The sequence below is a fragment of the Oncorhynchus mykiss genome, chromosome 25 (genome assembly GCF_057628025.1).
Source record: "Oncorhynchus mykiss isolate SJ-2025 chromosome 25, ASM5762802v1, whole genome shotgun sequence".
Classification (NCBI taxonomy): Eukaryota; Metazoa; Chordata; class Actinopteri; order Salmoniformes; family Salmonidae; genus Oncorhynchus; species Oncorhynchus mykiss.
The window spans coordinates 11,978,445-11,997,145 of NC_143046.1; the positions used below are offsets into that span (position 1 = coordinate 11,978,445).

General features: G+C 45.6%; 1 protein-coding gene across 2 annotated transcripts in view; it reads right to left on the minus strand.

Moving 5' to 3' along the window:
* Window positions 1-497: 497 nt before the first annotated feature.
* The window catches only part of LOC110504557 (FERM and PDZ domain-containing protein 3), a 52,077-nt gene continuing 33,873 nt past the window's right edge, over window positions 498-18,701 (minus strand). Inside the window, exons 10-15 of one of the 2 annotated variants that reach the window (XM_036969707.2) lie at window positions 18,187-18,313; window positions 12,650-12,739; window positions 10,535-10,714; window positions 7,701-7,836; window positions 5,920-6,882; window positions 498-4,721 (exon numbers count right to left, since the gene is read on the minus strand). In XM_036969707.2, coding sequence (XP_036825602.2) covers window positions 1,864-4,721; window positions 5,920-6,882; window positions 7,701-7,836; window positions 10,535-10,714; window positions 12,650-12,739; window positions 18,187-18,313 — 4,354 coding nt within the window. In that variant the 3' untranslated portion in view covers window positions 498-1,863. The remainder of the gene's footprint in view (window positions 4,722-5,919; window positions 6,883-7,700; window positions 7,837-10,534; window positions 10,715-12,649; window positions 12,740-18,186; window positions 18,314-18,701) is intronic. The other variant, XM_090220134.1, reaches the window with a different exon arrangement.

Below are 18,701 nucleotides of genomic sequence, written 5' to 3' on the forward strand. Positions count from 1 at the left end.
CTCATATATTGTTGTGGGTGTATATTCTTTCTTTCTCACTTCAATAAAATTACTAGTAACACGGAATCTGCCAACACCACTGGTAACGGGACCGCTTCTGCTTCTTGTAACTCTAAGAACAAAGGACCGCTTCTGCTTCTTGTAACTCTAAGAACAAAGGACCGCTTCTGCTTCTTGTAACTCTAAGAACAAAGGACCGCTTCTGCTTCTTGTAACTCTAAGAACAAAGGACCGCTTCTGCTTCTTGTAACTCTAAGAACAAAGGACCGCTTCTGCTTCTTGTAACTCTAAGAACAAAGGACCGCTTCTGCTTCTTGTAACTCTAAGAACAAAGGTAGAATTGAGGAAACATGCAAGACAGTGGTGCAGTGAAAGAATTCACGTGGCCTGGTATGAATAGTATCCTGTCAGAATATAACAGAGTCTGAATAGTTTCTGTTGAGGTTAGCTGTAGGCTGCTTCGATCTCTGTGGGTTGACAACAGGAGGAGACAGAAAGACGTTTTCAGACAGAAAACACAGGTGTCAGTTTTATTAAAATACATAGAAAACTACTTTGTGTGTTAGTGATTTATATATATCTCCTGTATTGCACAAGGGATAACAGCACATATAGAGAGCAAAAAGTATAACCCCATTGAATTGTTTGTGACACAGAATCCTGTAAAATTATTGTAGAGAAGAATATAGCAACTTGAATCTTTTCTAAGATGAAATAGTTTATAAAATGGAAGGTGTATGAGGAGTTTGTTTTCTAGAGCAGTGTTCAGTTGACTGAATGTAAACAAAACATGAACGTAGATCATGTGTGAACAGGAGCAAATGCTGAAGGTTGTGCAAAATTCGAAGGCTAAGCTTGCTAAAGTGGATCTCTCATTTACAAGTGTTGATGTGCCGGTTTAGTGTGGATTGTGATTGTCGTGTGTGAGTATTGTGTGTGTGTCTCTAACCAAGACAGCAACGTGAGGTTGACTACACTAAATACTGCAGAGCGAGGCTGCCTTCATTTCCTTCATGAAGAACATTGATCCTACCCAGCTGATTGGTTAGCCACTAGTGAGTTAGCGTTTCTGTTATATCTGCCCACGCTAGGTGTTTCCATACCAGTGGTTTTATTCTACAGGTGAGTAAATGGGCTTCATATCTGTTTTATATCAACCCAATTCAAATGTGTGGATTTTCCAATCTCACAGGAGGTACAACATTCTGAATGTGATGTACGTGATATTGTTGAGGTGCAGGTCATGGCATTGTCCAGATGACCAACAGAACGTATTGTGTAACAACAGTTAGAAAATTTAACAAACAAACACGTCAACTACTAACCCAGGCTTTGGACTACTTAATTCACAGAATTCGCTACTTTGACATTTTCTCTGCTGTATTTTTGCCCAGAGCACATTTATTGTAGATGTATTACTCTTTACATTTGTTATACTCAATATCATTTTATATATTATTTTCATTATTTTTATTCTCCACAAAAAGGTATACTTTGCTAAAAAGATACAACTCAAATATACATAGAGAATAATGAGACGGACCTCTGTAATGTGAGAGTTGACATGGAGGAGTGGTTAGCCCTGTTTTCACACTGCATTTCAGAGGTGTAGGTCCTTGCACCTTTTGTATAGAGGTGCCCAGGCGTCTGTCTCTTATGCTAGAACACCACAGGGCCACTCTGCAACTGCCACAGCCCCTGGAAACGCATAATGGAGCAGTTGCATTGCGATTTTTGCTGAGGATGGATCATTGCATGTCCTGTAAACAATAAATAACTACTGGACATTGAGAATGTGGTCCCAGCCACCCACACTCCCAACTGTCATATATGATTATTTACTAACTTCCCCATTCTTTGTCTCTACTGGGTAGGCAGGGTTTTGATTGGGCGAGAGAGGGAGCCCATGTTAGTGGAGGTTGTAGTAACTTGGGGACTCACGCTCTTGTTAGGCAGACTACTGGAGTGGCCCATCGCCTCCTCGGCTGCACGCAACAGCAAAGTGTAATTGATAGCAACCTCTTCAACCTTCCGCAACAGTTGCAGCCTTTGGGCCTCTGAACGCACCCCTCTAACCAGCTTGATGAATGTCTGAGTCAGTTCGCAGAGGACCAGGAAGCTGGCCGTAACAACGCTCAGCATGCGAGTGGGGCTCTTCTCAACGCTCGCCACCCGCCTGCACGCTGCCCTGAACTCTTTGAAGCGCACTGCCAGCTCCTGCTTGTATTCGGCGATCCGGGATGGCTGTAGGCGTGATTCGTTATCCACCTGGGGAATGTTAGCGCACTGTCGCAGGATGGCTAGCAGCTCATTAGCATCCAGCTGGGCATTGAGGAAACCGTCCGGCAGGCTGAACGTCTTTCCTTGCAGGGATTCGACCCTCGCCAGGCTCCCCTCCAGAGTCCCGCAGGCCCGGAGGTCGATCTCCTGTGTCTGCGGCTCCTCTTCTTCTTCCTCTACTTCCTCCTCCTCCCCGCTGCAGCCCTCAGCGTGGAGAACCTGGAGCGTTTTGCTGACAATGGGCAAGGTCTGAGAGCCAAGCTGCATCCCGGGCAGGACCTGGAGGGTGGTGGAGTAGGAGAGCTCTTCTTTCTCGCTGCTCTCGTCCGCCGCTTCACACTTCCTGTAGCAGAAACAGAAAGAGCAGCACTTCTCCCTGTCGTCACTGTCCTCGCTAGGCAGCCCCAGCAGCATCTCCGTCGGCGCCCCCTCTCTGCTCTCCCTCAGCAGCTCTTCTCCCTGGATGAAGAACACTCCTTTCTTCCCCTTTGCCTCTGCAGCAGCCGTGTGAGTTTGATTGTGAACGGGCTCCACGGTTGTTGGAAGCCTCAGCCCTGCGGCCCTCACTCGCTCCATTTCCTTCTCCAGGTTCTTGGCTTTGGGTTTTATCTCGGTGTACAGCTGGGTGCCTTCAGCATTGTCCACCTCTCCGATGCTATACCGCCTCTGGAGCTTCTTGTACTGCGGAGCGCCCATGCAGTCTGGTGTGCGAGAGGTGCAGGTGGGCAAGCAGGAAGCCTGCTCCCCCCTGGGTTCCCGCGACTCCAGACTGGTCGAGCGGATTCGGGTGGTCTTGATCTCTAAGGTCTGAGGTCTCCTCTGAGCTCCCTGGGGGTGAGGGGTTTTGGAGTTCGCTGGAGGGGTCTTGGAGAGGGGTCTCTCTCTACCTCTATGCTGCTGTGTCTCTGCAATTGAGCCGACCGGCGTATCGGGCAGTCTGATGCCTCTGCACATCCTCTTGCAGTCGCAGCTGCGGCGTTGCTCTCTGGAGATTCCAGGGGCTTTTAGCACAGGACTTGTAAGGAGCTGGCAAGCACATGGGGTGCCTGAGGGGACTGGCGAGGACCCCTGGGGTAGGTATTCGCACCCAGACGACTTGGGCTTCAGAAGTTCTTCCAGAAACTCTAACTCGTACTGCCGGACCTTCTGGAGCTGGGCTCGGCGCTCATCAGTCTCCCTGCGAATCCGAGCTGGGAACGTGGCCGACAGAAGGTTCTTGATACTTAGGAAGGGAGCGCTACGCTGGGCCTTCCCTTTACCGCCACCCTGGTTCTTGCTGTCAGCAGAGGAGAGAGTAGAGACCTTGTCCACAGAGCAGGTAGGGTGTGTTGGGTCTCCCAGGAGAGGGAATGTCTTTGGGGGGCATTTATGTGGCTCAGCTTGAGCTTTACCCTGGGACCTCTCTGCCTTGGCCTCTGCTGCTTCCTTCCTCTCAGCTTTCACAGGCATGTGTGGGGACTGGGAGTACTTGGTTGGGACCTGGGGTCTGGGCTTGGCCAAGATGGGGTCTGCTCCTGCTCCTCCTGCTGCTCTCACTGTGCTCTCTTTGCTGCTGGCCAGTTGGAGGCCTTTGGCACAAAGACGCTCATCATCTGTAGGGGAAGAGGAGTGGAACACCACCACCTTCTGGGTATGTGGATCCTTCAGTCTTAGCTGTGGCCCGGGTTCTCTAACTGGGCATGTGCAGAACAGGTCATCAATTGGCAAGAGGTCTTTAGAGCTTGAAGGCTTGATGGTCTTGCTAGAGGCAGTCTCGGCATCTTGGCACATGTTTGTGGGGCAAATCTTGGCGGAGGCAGTTCTGTCCACAGGCAAGAGAATAGGTAAGGCTTTGTTGGTAGTGGCCGGGCTCAGAGGCGCAGACTTCTTCCCCTTGACACCCACAGAGGAATTTGGGCTTAGTTTGCCCACAGCAGTACCGGGTGACCTTTGATCCTTGCCGACCTTAGGTGCCTGCCCTGGATCGGAGACTTTCAGCTCCTCAGGTGACATCGCAAGGCGGTCTGGGGTGCACGCTTTGGTGGGCTCTGGTTTTGCCTTCTTGCCTTCACTCGGCTCACTCTGCGTTGGTTCTTGGGTAACGTCACTCCCCTGCTCCACTGTGCTGAGGCCTGGACTGGCAGTCTCCTGACCAGGGCTAAGCTTTAGGGGAACAGTCTTACTGAGGATCACTGGTTTCGAGGGGCAGCCGCCGCGGATCTGACCCATGGAGAACGCACCGCCTCCAATAGTCTGGGTGGTGCAGCCTGGTATGGCCAAGGGGAAGTCTCTGCGACTGAAGATACGCTCCTTGTTGATATGGTGGGCCAACAGGTAGGCCTGGTTCTGGTGCTGCTTCATGGCCGACACCATCTCTGAGACGTCTGTCAGCTCAGAGGAGTTGGTCTCGTGCCCTGAGTCTAGCGATGACTCAGGCGTAATGGCCGCCAACACAATCAACCCTATGGAAAGAAAGAAACACAAGACACTATCAGGGTCACACGGACGTCATACAATATCACAGACAGATGGAAAACAGTCATTGATTTTTGAAAGATGGCACATCAAATACACTGTTTCTAAATACTTACACTTGTAAAAAATCTCTTGATGTTTCTTTTAAAGCTCTGCTAACCGTCTGTGAGCAAAACCTTGTTTTGCATCAAACTGAATTTTAATCAAGACTGAGTGAACTCTTGTGTTTCTCTCGCTATCAAAAGATACAACACAAGAGACTATGTTCAGTATCAAGCAGAGTGCTGTAAAACAACACGTCAAAACAAAACGTCTTTTTGTCCCTGTTTTGGGATGTTAAAGCTTTGAACTTGAATTGTGCTGTCAAGCCAGCCCCAATTCATCAGGGCATGGACTCAACACGTTGTCTAAAGTGTTCCACAGGGATACTGGCCCATGTTGACTCCAATGCTTCCAACAGTTGTACACACGGGAAACTGTTGTGCGTGGAAAAACCCTGCAGCATTGCAATTTTTGACACACTCAAACCGGTGTGCTTGACACTTGACACCATATCCCGTTCAAGGCACTTAAATATTTTGTCTTGTCCATTCACCCTCTGAATGACACACATACACAATCCATGTCTCAAGGCTTAAAAATCCTCCTCCCCTTCAGCTACACTGAAGTGTACAAAACATTAGGAACACCTGCTCTTTCCATGACAGACTGACCAGGTGAAAGATATGATCCCTTATTGATGTCACTTGTTCAATCCACTTTAATCATTGTATGTGTGTCATTCAGAGGGTTAATGGGCAAGACAAAATATTTAAGTGCCTTTGAACGGGGTATAGTAGTAGGTGCCAGGCAGGTGAGTGTGTGTCAAGAACTGCAGTGCTTCAGGGTTTTTCACGCTCAACAGTTTCCAGTGTGTACAACTGTGGGAAGCATTGGAGTCAACATGGGCCAGCATCCCTAAGGGAAAGCTTTCAACACTTCCATGCCCTGATGAACTGTGGAGGGTAAAAGAGGGTGAAACTCAATACTAATGTTTTGTACACTCAGTGTATAAAAATATTTAAAAGTGCCCCTTAGTAGTCACTGTGCCCTAAAATTAACCATTAGCAATGAAGGAGCCCTTGGTGGTTAGATTCGACTCTCTATATGAGAAGAAGTCCATATAGCATGACACGGCATGTTGACCTGTGGTCTGAGCTGGCTGTTGGGGGTGATGGGGGAAGTCCTCTGATGCAGCTAGGGCCTCCAGGGCCTGCAGAGTGGACACCAGAGCATCATCCAGCTCCTGGGCATGGTCCCGTACTGTCCTGGTGGCCACGTTGTCTATCAACGTCACCGGGACATCCTCTGGAGCCGGTACCACTTCCTTGGAAGAAGCCTTGGCAGAGCTCTTGCTGACTGCAGCCCCGGTTGCAGGGCTTGGACGGGTGACAGGGTTTGGTCGAGACTTCCGTCCTCTCTTGGCGTCATCTTCGTCCGAGCTGTTGTCCCTGAACCCAGGTGGAGGAGCAGCAATGGCCGGATGGGGCAGCTGCAGCTTTCTTCCTACGTCCTCCACCTCTTCTTCCTCCTCCTCTTCATTCCCCGGGGGAGGCAGGGCCATCAAGTCTACTGCACCTCCATCGCGGGAGGCACAGGCGCTGGAGCAGTGCTTTGATGAGGCGCTGCTGCGTCCACCGTTCAAGGCCACAGCCACTCCCTCTGCCCTCAACCTGGCCTTGCAGGAGTCACAGAAGAACCGTGTAGTTCGCTGGGACTGCCCCATGGTTTGGGCTCTGCTCCTGAAGGCCACTGAGCTCTCCTGGACGGGGCTTTCCAGCCTCACGGCAATCGTCTCCGTTTTCTGCAGCGTCGGGTCAGACTTGGTACGGGGCCGCCCTGGTGCCTCTTGGGAAATGAAGTTCTCGTTGACGTCGAGCTCGGGTTCTGCCTGCATTTGGAGCTCCTGCAGCTGTTGTTGCTCACGGAGATGGACGTGGCATAGACCCAGGTGTTGGGACTCTGCGGGCAGTGGGGCGGTCGCTGTCTTCTGAGACTGGGACCCTGGGTCCCTCGTATGGGGTCTTTCCCTCTCGTCCCCTCGTCGGTCCCCACTGGACACAGCTGTAGTGCCGGAGCGCGGGTGGGTGTGGTGGGAACCTCTGTAATCTGCGGACAGAATTTTCAGAGCAGTTGAGAGGCTGAGAGGTGAGGAATCGCATGGGAAGATGGAGTGGGTCCTTATGGGAAAATAGAGGCGAAGGCTGGTGGATTTTTTTCAGTGATGGATGCTGGAGACTGGAGTTGGAGGTAAGTCTGGTGGGATGTTATGGGACGTAGCGGCCTTCCTCTCATGCAGGCACACCACCACAGCAGATGGAAACAGAGCTGTGCATGTTTGAATATTACATATATATTTCACAGAAAAAAAGCAAGGCAAAAACCACAAAATGTTACCCTATGCAAGGAAGAGGGAGAGAATAGTCCGATGAAGATGAGATCTCAGTATGGAGATGGGAGGAGCGACAGCAGAGGTGATTGGTAGCTGTTGATATGGTTTAGGTCCGGATGCACAGATGCATTATGGAGAAGCAGGTGTCAGTCCAGATGGATTGACTAGAGTTGGTTGCAGTATGATGGTTTACATGCAATGCCTCACACTTGCAGACACACACTAAAACCTGTAAATGGAATCCTTGAGATGCAAACTGATATTCAGTCAACGTGCCTTTGGATACTGAGTTTGGATGTTGAGTTTTATTGATAGGAAATGTAGTCAAAGCAAAGAGTATGGAAAGGATTTTAACAGTAAATTAAAAACATTTTCAGTGTTATCTAAAGCTAATAATAATGGAATCTCTATAACAACCTCCCGAAACACTAGACTTACCGATCCATTTCTTAAACATCAACAGATAATGTAAATATACAGCTTCATTGCAAGTCTTAACCAGCAGTATAAATCAAGGAGGTGACTACTAACATACCTGCCTTGATCATATAAGACTGACCAGGTGTCCGGTAGTAGATGGTTCGTTTGGGATCCACAAACAGCTTGTAGTAGCCGGAGATGAGACAGGCAAAGTTACTGGCATCAGGCCACTCCATCAACAGGACCAGAGGCTGCAGGGGTGGGAGGGGATAATTACGTTTTAGATGTAGATTTCTTTATTGTCCAATTGTACACAAGGTCAAACGGAAATGTGTCTTCTGCTTTATCCAATGATGTACAGTGCATTAGGAAAGTATTCAGGCCCCCTTGACTTTTTCCATATTTTGTTACGCTACAGCCTTATTCTAAAAATTATGAAATTATTTTTTATTCCTCATCAATCTACACACAATACCCCATAATGTGAAAACAGGTTTTTAGAAATAGTTGCAAATGTATAAAAATAAAAACAGAAATACCTTATTTACATAAGTATTCAGACCATTTGCTATGAGACTCAAAAATGAGCTCAGGTGCATCCTGTTTCCATTGATCCTTGAGATGTTTCTACAACTTGATTGGAGTCCACCTGTGGTAAATTCAATTGATTGGACATACGGTCCCACAGTTGACAGTGCATGTCAGAGCAAAAACCATGCCATGAGGTCGAAGGAACTGTCCATAGAGCTCCGAGACAGGATTGTGTCGTGGCACAGATCTGGGGAAGGGTACCAAACATTTCTGCAGCATTGAAGGTCCCCAAGAACACAGTGGCCTCCATCATTCTTAAATGGAAGAAGTTTAGAACCACCAAGACTCTTCCTAGAGTGGGCCGCACGGCCAAACTGAGTAATCAGGGGAGAAGGGCCTTGGTCAGGGCGGTGATCAAGAACCCGATGGTCACTCTGACAGAGCTCCAGAGTTCCTCTGTGGAGATGGGAGAATCTTCCAGAAGGACAACCGTCTCTGCAGCACTCCACCAATCAGGCCTTTATGGTAGAGTGGCCAGACATGGCAGCCCACTTGGAGTTCACCAAAAGGCCCTTAAAGGACTCTCAAAACATGAGAAACAAGATTCTCCAGTCTAATGAAACCAAGATTGAACTCGTTGGTCTGAATGCCAAGCATCTCGTCTGGAGGAAACCTGGCAACATCCCTATGGTGAAGCAGGGTGATGGCAGCATGATGCTGTGCAGATGTTTATCAGTGGCAGGAACTAGGAGATTAGTCAGGATCGAGGGAAAGATGAACGGAGCAAAGTACAGAGAGATCCTTGATGAAAACCTACTCCAGAGTGCTCAGGATCTCAGACTTGGGCGAAGGTTCACCTTCCAACAGGTCAATGACCCTGAGCACACAGTCAAGACAAGGCAGGAGTGGCTGTGATAGAAAATGACATATTTACCTGGTTTGTTTGATATTAATAGTTAGGAATAATAGTTAACAAATAGGATATATCTGTTTTGTTTAATTCTGTGTTTTCATGGGCTCCACTCTAGTTCCCTGCAGCTAATTTGGTCGTTATGGTCACCAGAGATGACTTGAGCTGACAAATGAGTTAAAGACTGCATTACGTAGACACGATGTGGTGGGTGTAACAGAGATAGAGATAGCCAGGAGGATTTTAGAACAATTCCTCATTGTCTCTAAATCATCCTTGCATCTGGGAAACTAAGCCAGGGTGGGGTTAAGACAACAACCCATGTGCAGATAACAACAGGATGAACCCAGAGTGACTTATGATGCTCCTTGGTCTGCATGAGGGGGGTTAAACCAAACATGACTGAGCATTGTTAGTGTCAGCTATATATAGTACTCTGCATTTGTGTAAAGGTTAGGTTACTCGGTCCAACACTCAAGGGTGGGAGTGTCGACCAGCCTCATTATTGCAATAATTAATTTATATTAAATAAAGATGATTGTTTGAAAAAATGACCAAATCTCTCTCATTACTGAATTTCCACGACACAAGTTTCTGAATGTCCTTGAGTGGCCCAGCCAGAGCCCGGTCTTGAACCTGATCAAACAACTCTGGAGAAACCTGAAAATAGCTGTGCAGCAACGCTCTCCCATCCAACCTGACAGAGATTGAGAGGATCTGCAGAGAAGAATGGGAGAAACTCCCCAAATACCGGTGTGCCAAGCTTGTAGCATCATACCTAAGATGACTCAAGGCTGTAATTGCTGCAAAAGGTGCAACAACAAAGTACAGAGTAAAGTGTCTGAATACTTATATAAATGTGATATTTCCATGTTTTTTATTTGTAGCAATTTGCTCAAATTGATAAAAAACTGTTTTTGCTTTGTCATTATGGGGTATTGTGATGTCATTATGGGGTATTGTGATGTCATTATGGGGTATTGTGATGTCATTATGGGGTATTGTGATGTCATTATGGGGTATTGTGATGTCATTATGGGGTATTGTGATGTCATTATGGGGTATTGTGATGTCATTATGGGGTATTGTGTATAGATTGATGAGGGGGAAAAAACCATTTAGTCCATTTTAGAATAAGGCTGTAACATAACAAAATGTGGAAAAAGTCAAGAGGTCTGAATACTTCCTGAATGCACTATGTATTGGCTTCATCTCAGCCCCTCTGAAACACACACATCTTCATACAAAGAGGTTGGAGCAGGGACGGAAATGAGTTTGGAGGCTTAAACAAAGCATTTTACTGTATATTTAATATAATGACCATACCGCTACTTCAACTTGGTTTATCTCACAGGTTTGATTTAATTGAATTTGAAAGGAATTCTTCTGTGCAGCGAAAATCTATGTTTGGCACCATGGCCTACTAGTATGGTGCAATGAGTTCCATCCTGAGCTTCATAATGTCCTTCTAAATCTATAGTTGTACATGTGTTCAATCTGTCACATACCTTGGCCTCCTGTATGGCCACCTCTACGCGGGCTACGCCCTGGTTCTCCCGGTGCAGCTGTATCTTAGCAACACGACTGAACTCTGTCAGAACCGTGGTCAGGTTGTTTTTTAGGTCGATCACATGACCGATGCCGTGCCGCGGACCCACCAGCAGCGTAGTGGCCGACTGCTTCTCATCCTGTGGATCAATCAGTCAATCAATCAATCAAACATTCTATCAACACAGAGAGAGCTCTGAATTCATGGAACAACAGCAAAAAAATTAACTCAGAAACATGCATTCTTCAAAATGATATGTACTGTAGTATATATATACAGTGCCTTGCGAAAGTATTCGGCCCCCTTGAACTTTGCGACCTTTTGCCACATCTCAGGCTTCAAACATAAAGATATAAAACTGTATTTTTTTGTGAAGAATCAACAACAAGTGGGACACAATCATGAAGTGGAACGGCATTTATTGGATATTTCAAACTTTTTTAACAAATCAAAAACTGAAAAATTGGGCGTGCAAAATTATTCAGCCCCCTTAAGTTAATACTTTGTAGCGCCACCTTTTGCTGCGATTACAGCTGTAAGTCGCTTGGGGTATGTCTCTATCAGTTTTGCACATCGAGAGACTGACATTTTTTCCCATTCCTCCTTGCAAAACAGCTCGAGCTCAGTGAGGTTGGATGGAGAGCATTTGTGAACAGCAGTTTTCAGTTCTTTCCACAGATTCTCGATTGGATTCAGGTCTGGACTTTGACTTGGCCATTCTAACACCTGGATATGTTTATTTTTGAACCATTCCATTGTAGATTTTGATTTATGTTTTGGATCATTGTCTTGTTGGAAAACAAATCTGCGTCCCAGTCTCAGGTCTTTTGCAGACTCCATCAGGTTTTCTTCCAGAATGGTCCTGTATTTGGCTCCATCCATCTTCCCATCAATTTTAACCATCTTCCCTGTCCCTGCTGAAGAAAAGCAGGCCCAAACCATGATGCTGCCACCACCATGTTTGACAGTGGGGATGGTGTGTTCAGCTGTGTTGCTTTTACGCCAAACATAACGTTTTGCATTGTTGCCAAAAAGTTCAATTTTGGTTTCATCTGACCAGAGCACCTTCTTCCACATGTTTGGTGTGTCTCCCAGGTGGCTTGTGGCATACTTTAAACAACACTTTTTATGGATATCTTTAAGAAATGGCTTTCTTCTTGCCACTCTTCCATAAAGGCCAGATTTGTGCAATATACGACTGATTGTTGTCCTATGGACAGAGTCTCCCACCTCAGCTGTAGATCTCTGCAGTTCATCCAGAGTGATCATGGGCCTCTTGGCTGCATCTCTGATCAGTCTTCTCCTTGTATGAGCTGAAGGTTTAGAGGGACGGCCAGGTCTTGGTAGATTTGCAGTGGTCTGATACTCCTTCCATTTCAATATTATCGCTTACACAGTGCTCCTTGGGATGTTTAAAGCTTGGGAAATCTTTTTGTATCCAAATCCGGCTTTAAACTTCTTCACAACAGTATCTCGGACCTGCCTGGTGTGTTCCTTGTTCTTCATGATGCTCTCTGCACTTTTAACGGACCTCTGAGACTATCACAGTGCAGGTGCATTTATACGGAGACTTGATTACACACAGGTGGATTGTATTTATCATCATTAGTCATTTAGGTCAACATTGGATCATTCAGAGATCCTCACTGAACTTCTGGAGAGAGTTTGCTGCACTGAAAGTAAAGGGGCTGAATAATTTTGCACGGCCAATTTTTCAGTTTTTGATTTGTTAAAAAAGTTTGAAATATCCAATAAATGTCATTCCACTTCATGATTGTGTCCCACTTGTTGTTGATTCTTCACAAAAAAATACAGTTTTATATCTTTATGTTTGAAGCCTGAAATGTGGCAAAAGGTCGCAAAGTTCAAGGGGGCCGAATACTGTCGCAAGGCACTGTATGATATATACATGTATGTAGTATCCGTTTGGATGTCTGGCCTGGGATGCTACAAGGCTACAGGAAAACATAAACATGAGCTGTACCTTGACATAAGAGAAATTCATCATAAAGGAGTGGGATATATAATGTGGGAATACGATATGGGCATGTTTATAAGAGAATGTTGCCCTTACTGGTCTGACGGTGTGGAACAGCAAGCCTCCAAAGGGCGGAAGATCGTTGAGCACACGCATGTACTGCAGCTTTCCCTGGAGAGGAGGGACCTGTCAGTAGACACAACACAACACTTAAGGGCCCAGTCTCAACAGTCTCTAGTGGCTTCCTCTACTCATCTCCTCTCCTTGATCTGCACTAACATCACAGGTGAAATTAAAAACCTAGATGTATTTGTATTTGTTTTTTATTATGGATCCCCATTAGTTCCTGCCAAGGCAGCAGCTACTCTTCCTGGGGTTTATTATGGATCCCCATTAGTTCCTGCCAAGGCAGCAGCTACTCTTCCTGGGGTTTATTATGGATCCCCATTAGTTCCTGCCAAGGCAGCAGCTACTCTTCCTGGGGTTTATTATGGATCCCCATTAGTTCTGGCCAAGGCAGCAGCTACTCTACCTGGGGTTTATTATGGATCCCCATTAGTTCCTGCCAAGGCAGCAGCTACTCTTCCTGGGGTTTATTATGGATCCCCATTAGTTCCTGCCAAGGCAGCAGCTACTCTTCCTGGGGTTTATTATGGATCCCCATTAGTTCCTGCCAAGGCAGCAGCTACTCTTCCTGGGGTTTATTATGGATCCCCATTAGTTCCTGCCAAGGCAGCAGCTACTCTTCCTGGGGTTTATTATGGATCCCCATTAGTTCCTGTCAAGGCAGCAGCTACTCTTCCAGGGGTTTATTATGGATCCCCATTAGTTCCTGTCAAGGCAGCAGCTACTCTTCCTGGGGTTTATTATGGATCCCCATTAGTTCCTGTCAAGGCAGCAGCTACTCTTCCTGGGGTTTATTATAGATCCCCATTAGTTCCTGCCAAGGCAGCAGCTACTCTTCCTGGGGTTTATTATGGATCCCCATTAGTTCCTGCCAAGGCAGCAGCTACTCTTCCTGGGGTTTATTATGGATCCCCATTAGTTCCTGTCAAGGCAGCAGCTACTCTTCCTGGGTTTTATTATAGATCCCCATTAGTTCCTGCCAAGACAGCAGCTACTCTTCCTGGGGTTTATTATAGATCCCCATTAGTTCCTGCCAAGACAGCAGCTACTCTTCCTGGGGTTTATTATAGATCCCCATTAGTTCCTGCCAAGGCAGCAGCTACTCTTCCTGGGGTTTATTACGGATCCCCATTAGTTCCTGCCAAGGCAGCAGCTACTCTTCCTGGGGTTTATTATGGATCCCCATTAGTTCCTGCCAAAGCAGCAGCTATTCTTCCTGGGGTCCAGCAAAATGAAGGCAGTTATACAATTTTAAAAACATTACAATACATTCACAACACATTGTGTGCCCCCAGGCCCCTACTCCACCACTACCACATATCTACAGTACTAACTACATGTGTATGTATTGTGCGTATGTTATTGTGTGTGTGTGTGTGTGTGTGTATTCATGTGTCTGTGCCAATGTTTGTGTTGCTTCACAGTCCCCTACTGTTCCATGAGGAGTTTTTTATCTGTTTTTTAAATCTAATTTTACTGCTTGCATCAGTTACTTGATGTGGAATAGAGTTCCATGTAGTCATGGCTCTATGTAGTACTGTGTGCCTCCCATAGTCTGTTCTGGACTTGGGGACTGTGAAGAGACCTCTTGTGGCATGTCTCGGGGATATGCATGGGTGTCCTAGCTGTGTGCCAGTAGTTTAGACAGGCAGCTCGGTGCATTCAACATGCATTCAACTCTCCTCTCATAACTAAAAGTAGTGATGAAGTCAATCTCTCCTCCACTTTCAGCCAGGAGAGATTGACATGCATAGTATTAATATTAGCTCTCTGTGTACATCCAAGGACCAGCCGTGCTGCCCTGTTCTGAGCCAATTGAAATTTTGAAAGTCCTTTTTTGTGGCACTTGAACACACGACTGAACAGTAGTCAAGGTGCGACAAAACTATGGCCTGTAAGACCTGCCTTGTTGACAGTGTTGTTAAGAAGGCAGAGCATTGCTTTATTATAGACAGACTTCTCCCCATCTTAGCTACTACTGCATCAATGTTTTGACCATGACAGTTTACAATCTAGGGTTATTCCAAGCAGTTTAGTCATCTCAACGTGCTCAATATCCACAATATTTATTACAAGATTTAGTTGAGGTTTAATGTTTAGTGAGTGTTTTGTTCCAAATACAATGCTTTTAGTTTTAGAAATATTTAGGACTAACTTATTCCTGGCCACCCACTCTGAAACTAACTGCAGCACTTTGTTGAGTGTTGCAGTCATTTCAGTCGCTGTAGTAGCTGACGTGTTGAGTCATCCGCATATGTCACATCTGCTCCTGTTACGCCCTCTGGTGTTCATCCGGTGTCTTTTTGACTTGCAGTTACTCCCCCTGTACACTCTCCCTCTCCCTCTCTGTGTGATTGTATGGTTGCAGGCAGGTGTGCTGGAGACAGAGTAGATCCCTACCAGCTGCAACTCGTTCCATAATCAAGACATCTACAAATACTCAGTCCTGCCACTTCCTCTCTGCCAGATCGTGATCTCTGCTTATTACCGCTCTGGCTCCTGTCTCCTGTTCCACATCTCACCACCACTACCTTGGATTCCCCTCAGGACCTGTTTACCCTGTTCTACTCAGCCAACCAACCTCAGTCTCCACATCAGTTTTTTCTGCAACTCAGCCAAGCTACCCCGGATCTGCACTCCATATCTCTCTGTGTAACAAATATTTTGGTTCATTCATCCGTTTCCGCATCTGAGTCTGCTCTTAGGTTCCCCGGTGCCGCTCCGCTTAACACATACATAGACACTCTGGCTTTAATCAAAGTCAGTGGCAGGTCGTTAGTAAAAATTTTAAAAAGCAAGGGCCTAAACAGCTACCCTGGGGAATTCCTGATTCTAACTGGAATATATTTGAGAAGCTTCCATTAAATAACACCCTCTGTGTTCTGTTAGTAACACAGAGGGTAACTCTTTATCCACATTATAGCAGGGGGTGTAAAGCATACACATAATTTTCCAGCAGCAGACTATGATCGTCCAAAGCTGCACTTAAGTCTAACAGGACAGCCCCCACAATCATTTTATCATCAATTTCTCTCAGCCAATCATCAGTCATTTGTGTAAGGGCTGTGCTTGTTGAGTGCACTTCCCTATAAGCATCCTGAAATTCTGTTGTCAATTTGTTTACTGTGAAATAGCATTGTATCTGGTCAAACACCATTGTTTCCAGAAGTTTACTAAGGGTTGGTAACAGGTTGATTGGTCAGCTATTTGGGCCAGTAAAGGGGGCTTTACTATTCTTAGGTAGTGGAATGATTTTAGCTTCCCTCCAGGCCTGAGGGCACACGCTCTCTAGTAGGCTTAAATTGAAGATGTGGCAAATAGGAGTGGCAATATCGTCTGCTATTATCCTCAGTCATTTTCTATCCAGGCTGTCAGACCCCGGTGGCTTGTCATTGTTGATAGACAACAACACTTTTTTCACCTCTTCCACACTGACTTTACGGAATTCAAAAGTACAATTCTTGTCTTTCAAAATTTGGTCCGATATACTTGGGTGTGTAGTGTCAGCGTTTGTTGCTGGCATGTCATCCCTAAGTTTGCTTATCTTGCAATGAAAAAGTAATTAATGTAGTTTGCAATACCAGTGGGCTTTGTGATGAGCCATCTGATTCAATGTTGTTCTTCCCCCCCAAAATGTCATTTAAGGTGCCCCAAAGCTTTTTACTATCATTCTTTATATCATTTCTTTGTTTTTATTATTTTTTTGTTTTTTTGTTTAGTCACATAATTTCTTAATTTTCAATATGTTTGCCAATCTGACAGACTTAATTTCCATACCTTTTGCCTCATCCCTCTCAACCACACAATCTTTCAATTCCTCATCAATCCAAGGGGATTTAACAGTTTTTACAGTCATTTTCTTAATGGTCGCGTGCTTGTTAGTAACTGGAATAAGTAGTTTCATAAATGCGTCAAGTGCAGCGTTTGGTTGCTCCTCATTACACACCACAGACCAGCAAATATTCTTTACATCATCAACATCAACATAGGAATCATTACAAAACTTATTGTATGACCTATTATCCCCTATATTAGACCCAGCCTTTGGAACTTTGGTTTTCCTAGATATGGCTATTATATTGTGATCATTACATCCAATGGATTTGGATACTGCTTTAAAACAAATGTCTGCAGCATTAGTATAGATCTGATCAATACATGTTGATGATTTAATTCCTGTGCTGTTTGTAAATACCCTGGTAGGTTGACTGATAACCTGATCCAGGTTGCAGCCACTGATTACAGTTTGAAGTCTTTTCTTGAATGGGCAGCTTGATGAGAGCCAGTCAATATTTAAAATCACCCAGACAATATACTTCTCTGTTGATATCACATACATTATCAAGCATTTCACACATTATCCAGATAGTGACTTTTAGCGCTTGGTGGTCTATAGCAGCTTCCCACAAGAATGGGCTTGAGGTGAGGCAGATGAACCTGTAGCCATATTACTGCAACAGTATTTAACATGGGATCCTCTCTAAGCTTTACAGGGATGTGGTTCTGAATATAAACAGCAACACCGCCTCCGTTGCCATTTCTGTCTTTTCAGTAGATGTTAGAACCATGTATTTCTACCACTGTATCATCAAATGTATTATCTAAGTGCCTTTCAGAGATAGTCAGAATATGAATGTCATCTGTTACAAGCAAGTTATTGACTTCATGGACCTTGTTTCTTAGGTTACATATGTTAATATGGGCTATTTTTAGCACTTTTCTGGGTTGATTGATTGTTTTTAATGCTTTACTGAGAAGCCTATCAGAGATAGACTTACTCATGGTATTAACATTGGAGCTGAAGTGGTCTTCCTACTATTGCTCACTACCTCAGTGCTAACAGTGTAACTCTGGTTTATAGGCTTATGATTACTGCTTACAATAGCTGTAGGATAAACAGATGTATTCAGTGCAATTAGGGGTACATAAATTAAATTACTTACATTGCGTTTGCCAATGCCCCTAAGATCATGTACATTTGATGCAGCATTATGATGACTCGTTGTCACAATGGTAGGGATTAACTGAGCTGGTCTTGGATCATTTACCAGTCATTGTTTCAACGCAGCCTTGAAATGCGTGGACAGAGTCCAGGAGCCAAGTTGGCATCCTCCATATTGCTTTTACTTATCTTGTGATTTCAGATCAGTGATGAAGGAGAGGAGACGAGGAGAAGACACTTAATACGGTTGAGATTCACCCAAGGATGACAAGACGGACACGGTCGCTAGCTCCTGCTATTGAGATTCACCCAAGGATGACCAGTGGATTCTCGCCTACAATACTGTACATGTCCTGTTGGTGGCACTGTTTCACCATGTAAAGGGGCACCAGCACACTGTTTAAACACGTTTGAAATTCCACAGCCAGTCAGAAGATAAACCTCTTAACTGAGAGAGCAAGATGAAAGGCACAATGGATCTGAAATACTTAGTGTTATAGCTATGCTGTATCTAGAGAATATTTACTGATCGGAAGGTCATTGTGTGACAGAGAGGACAGATCACCTTGTTGCCGGAGGGAGGCAGATGCTGATAGGTCTTGAGCAGCTGTGACAGGGTCTTACACACATTCTTCTCCTTGATGGTGGGAAGTAGAGTGAGGGGGAGGAAAGGTTCCAGACCCCACTCCTTCCTGGGAATGGAGAGAACGAAAGAGAAGAGGGGTTAGAGTAGAGAGCAAAGGGAGAGAGGAAGAAAGAAAGAGAGAGCGAGATGGTATAACCAGTCAGATGCTGACAGCTGTGGGACCATGTCTATATCTCGGGGAGAGACCCCCAGGGAAGACTCGAGGGCTACGTCCCAAATGGCACCCTATACCCTTTATAGCCTTGTGGGCCCTGGTCAAAGGTAGTGCACTATATAGGGAATAGGGTGCCAGTTGGGATGTAGACAAAGACTCAAGGAGCTACTGCTCCTATTTTCTGTCACACTGACAGGGTTGACAAGGCCCCCCCCGTCAGAGTCAGACTCAGACTGGAGACAGAACACTGGCTCTACTCTGTCTGTGTGACTGAATGCAA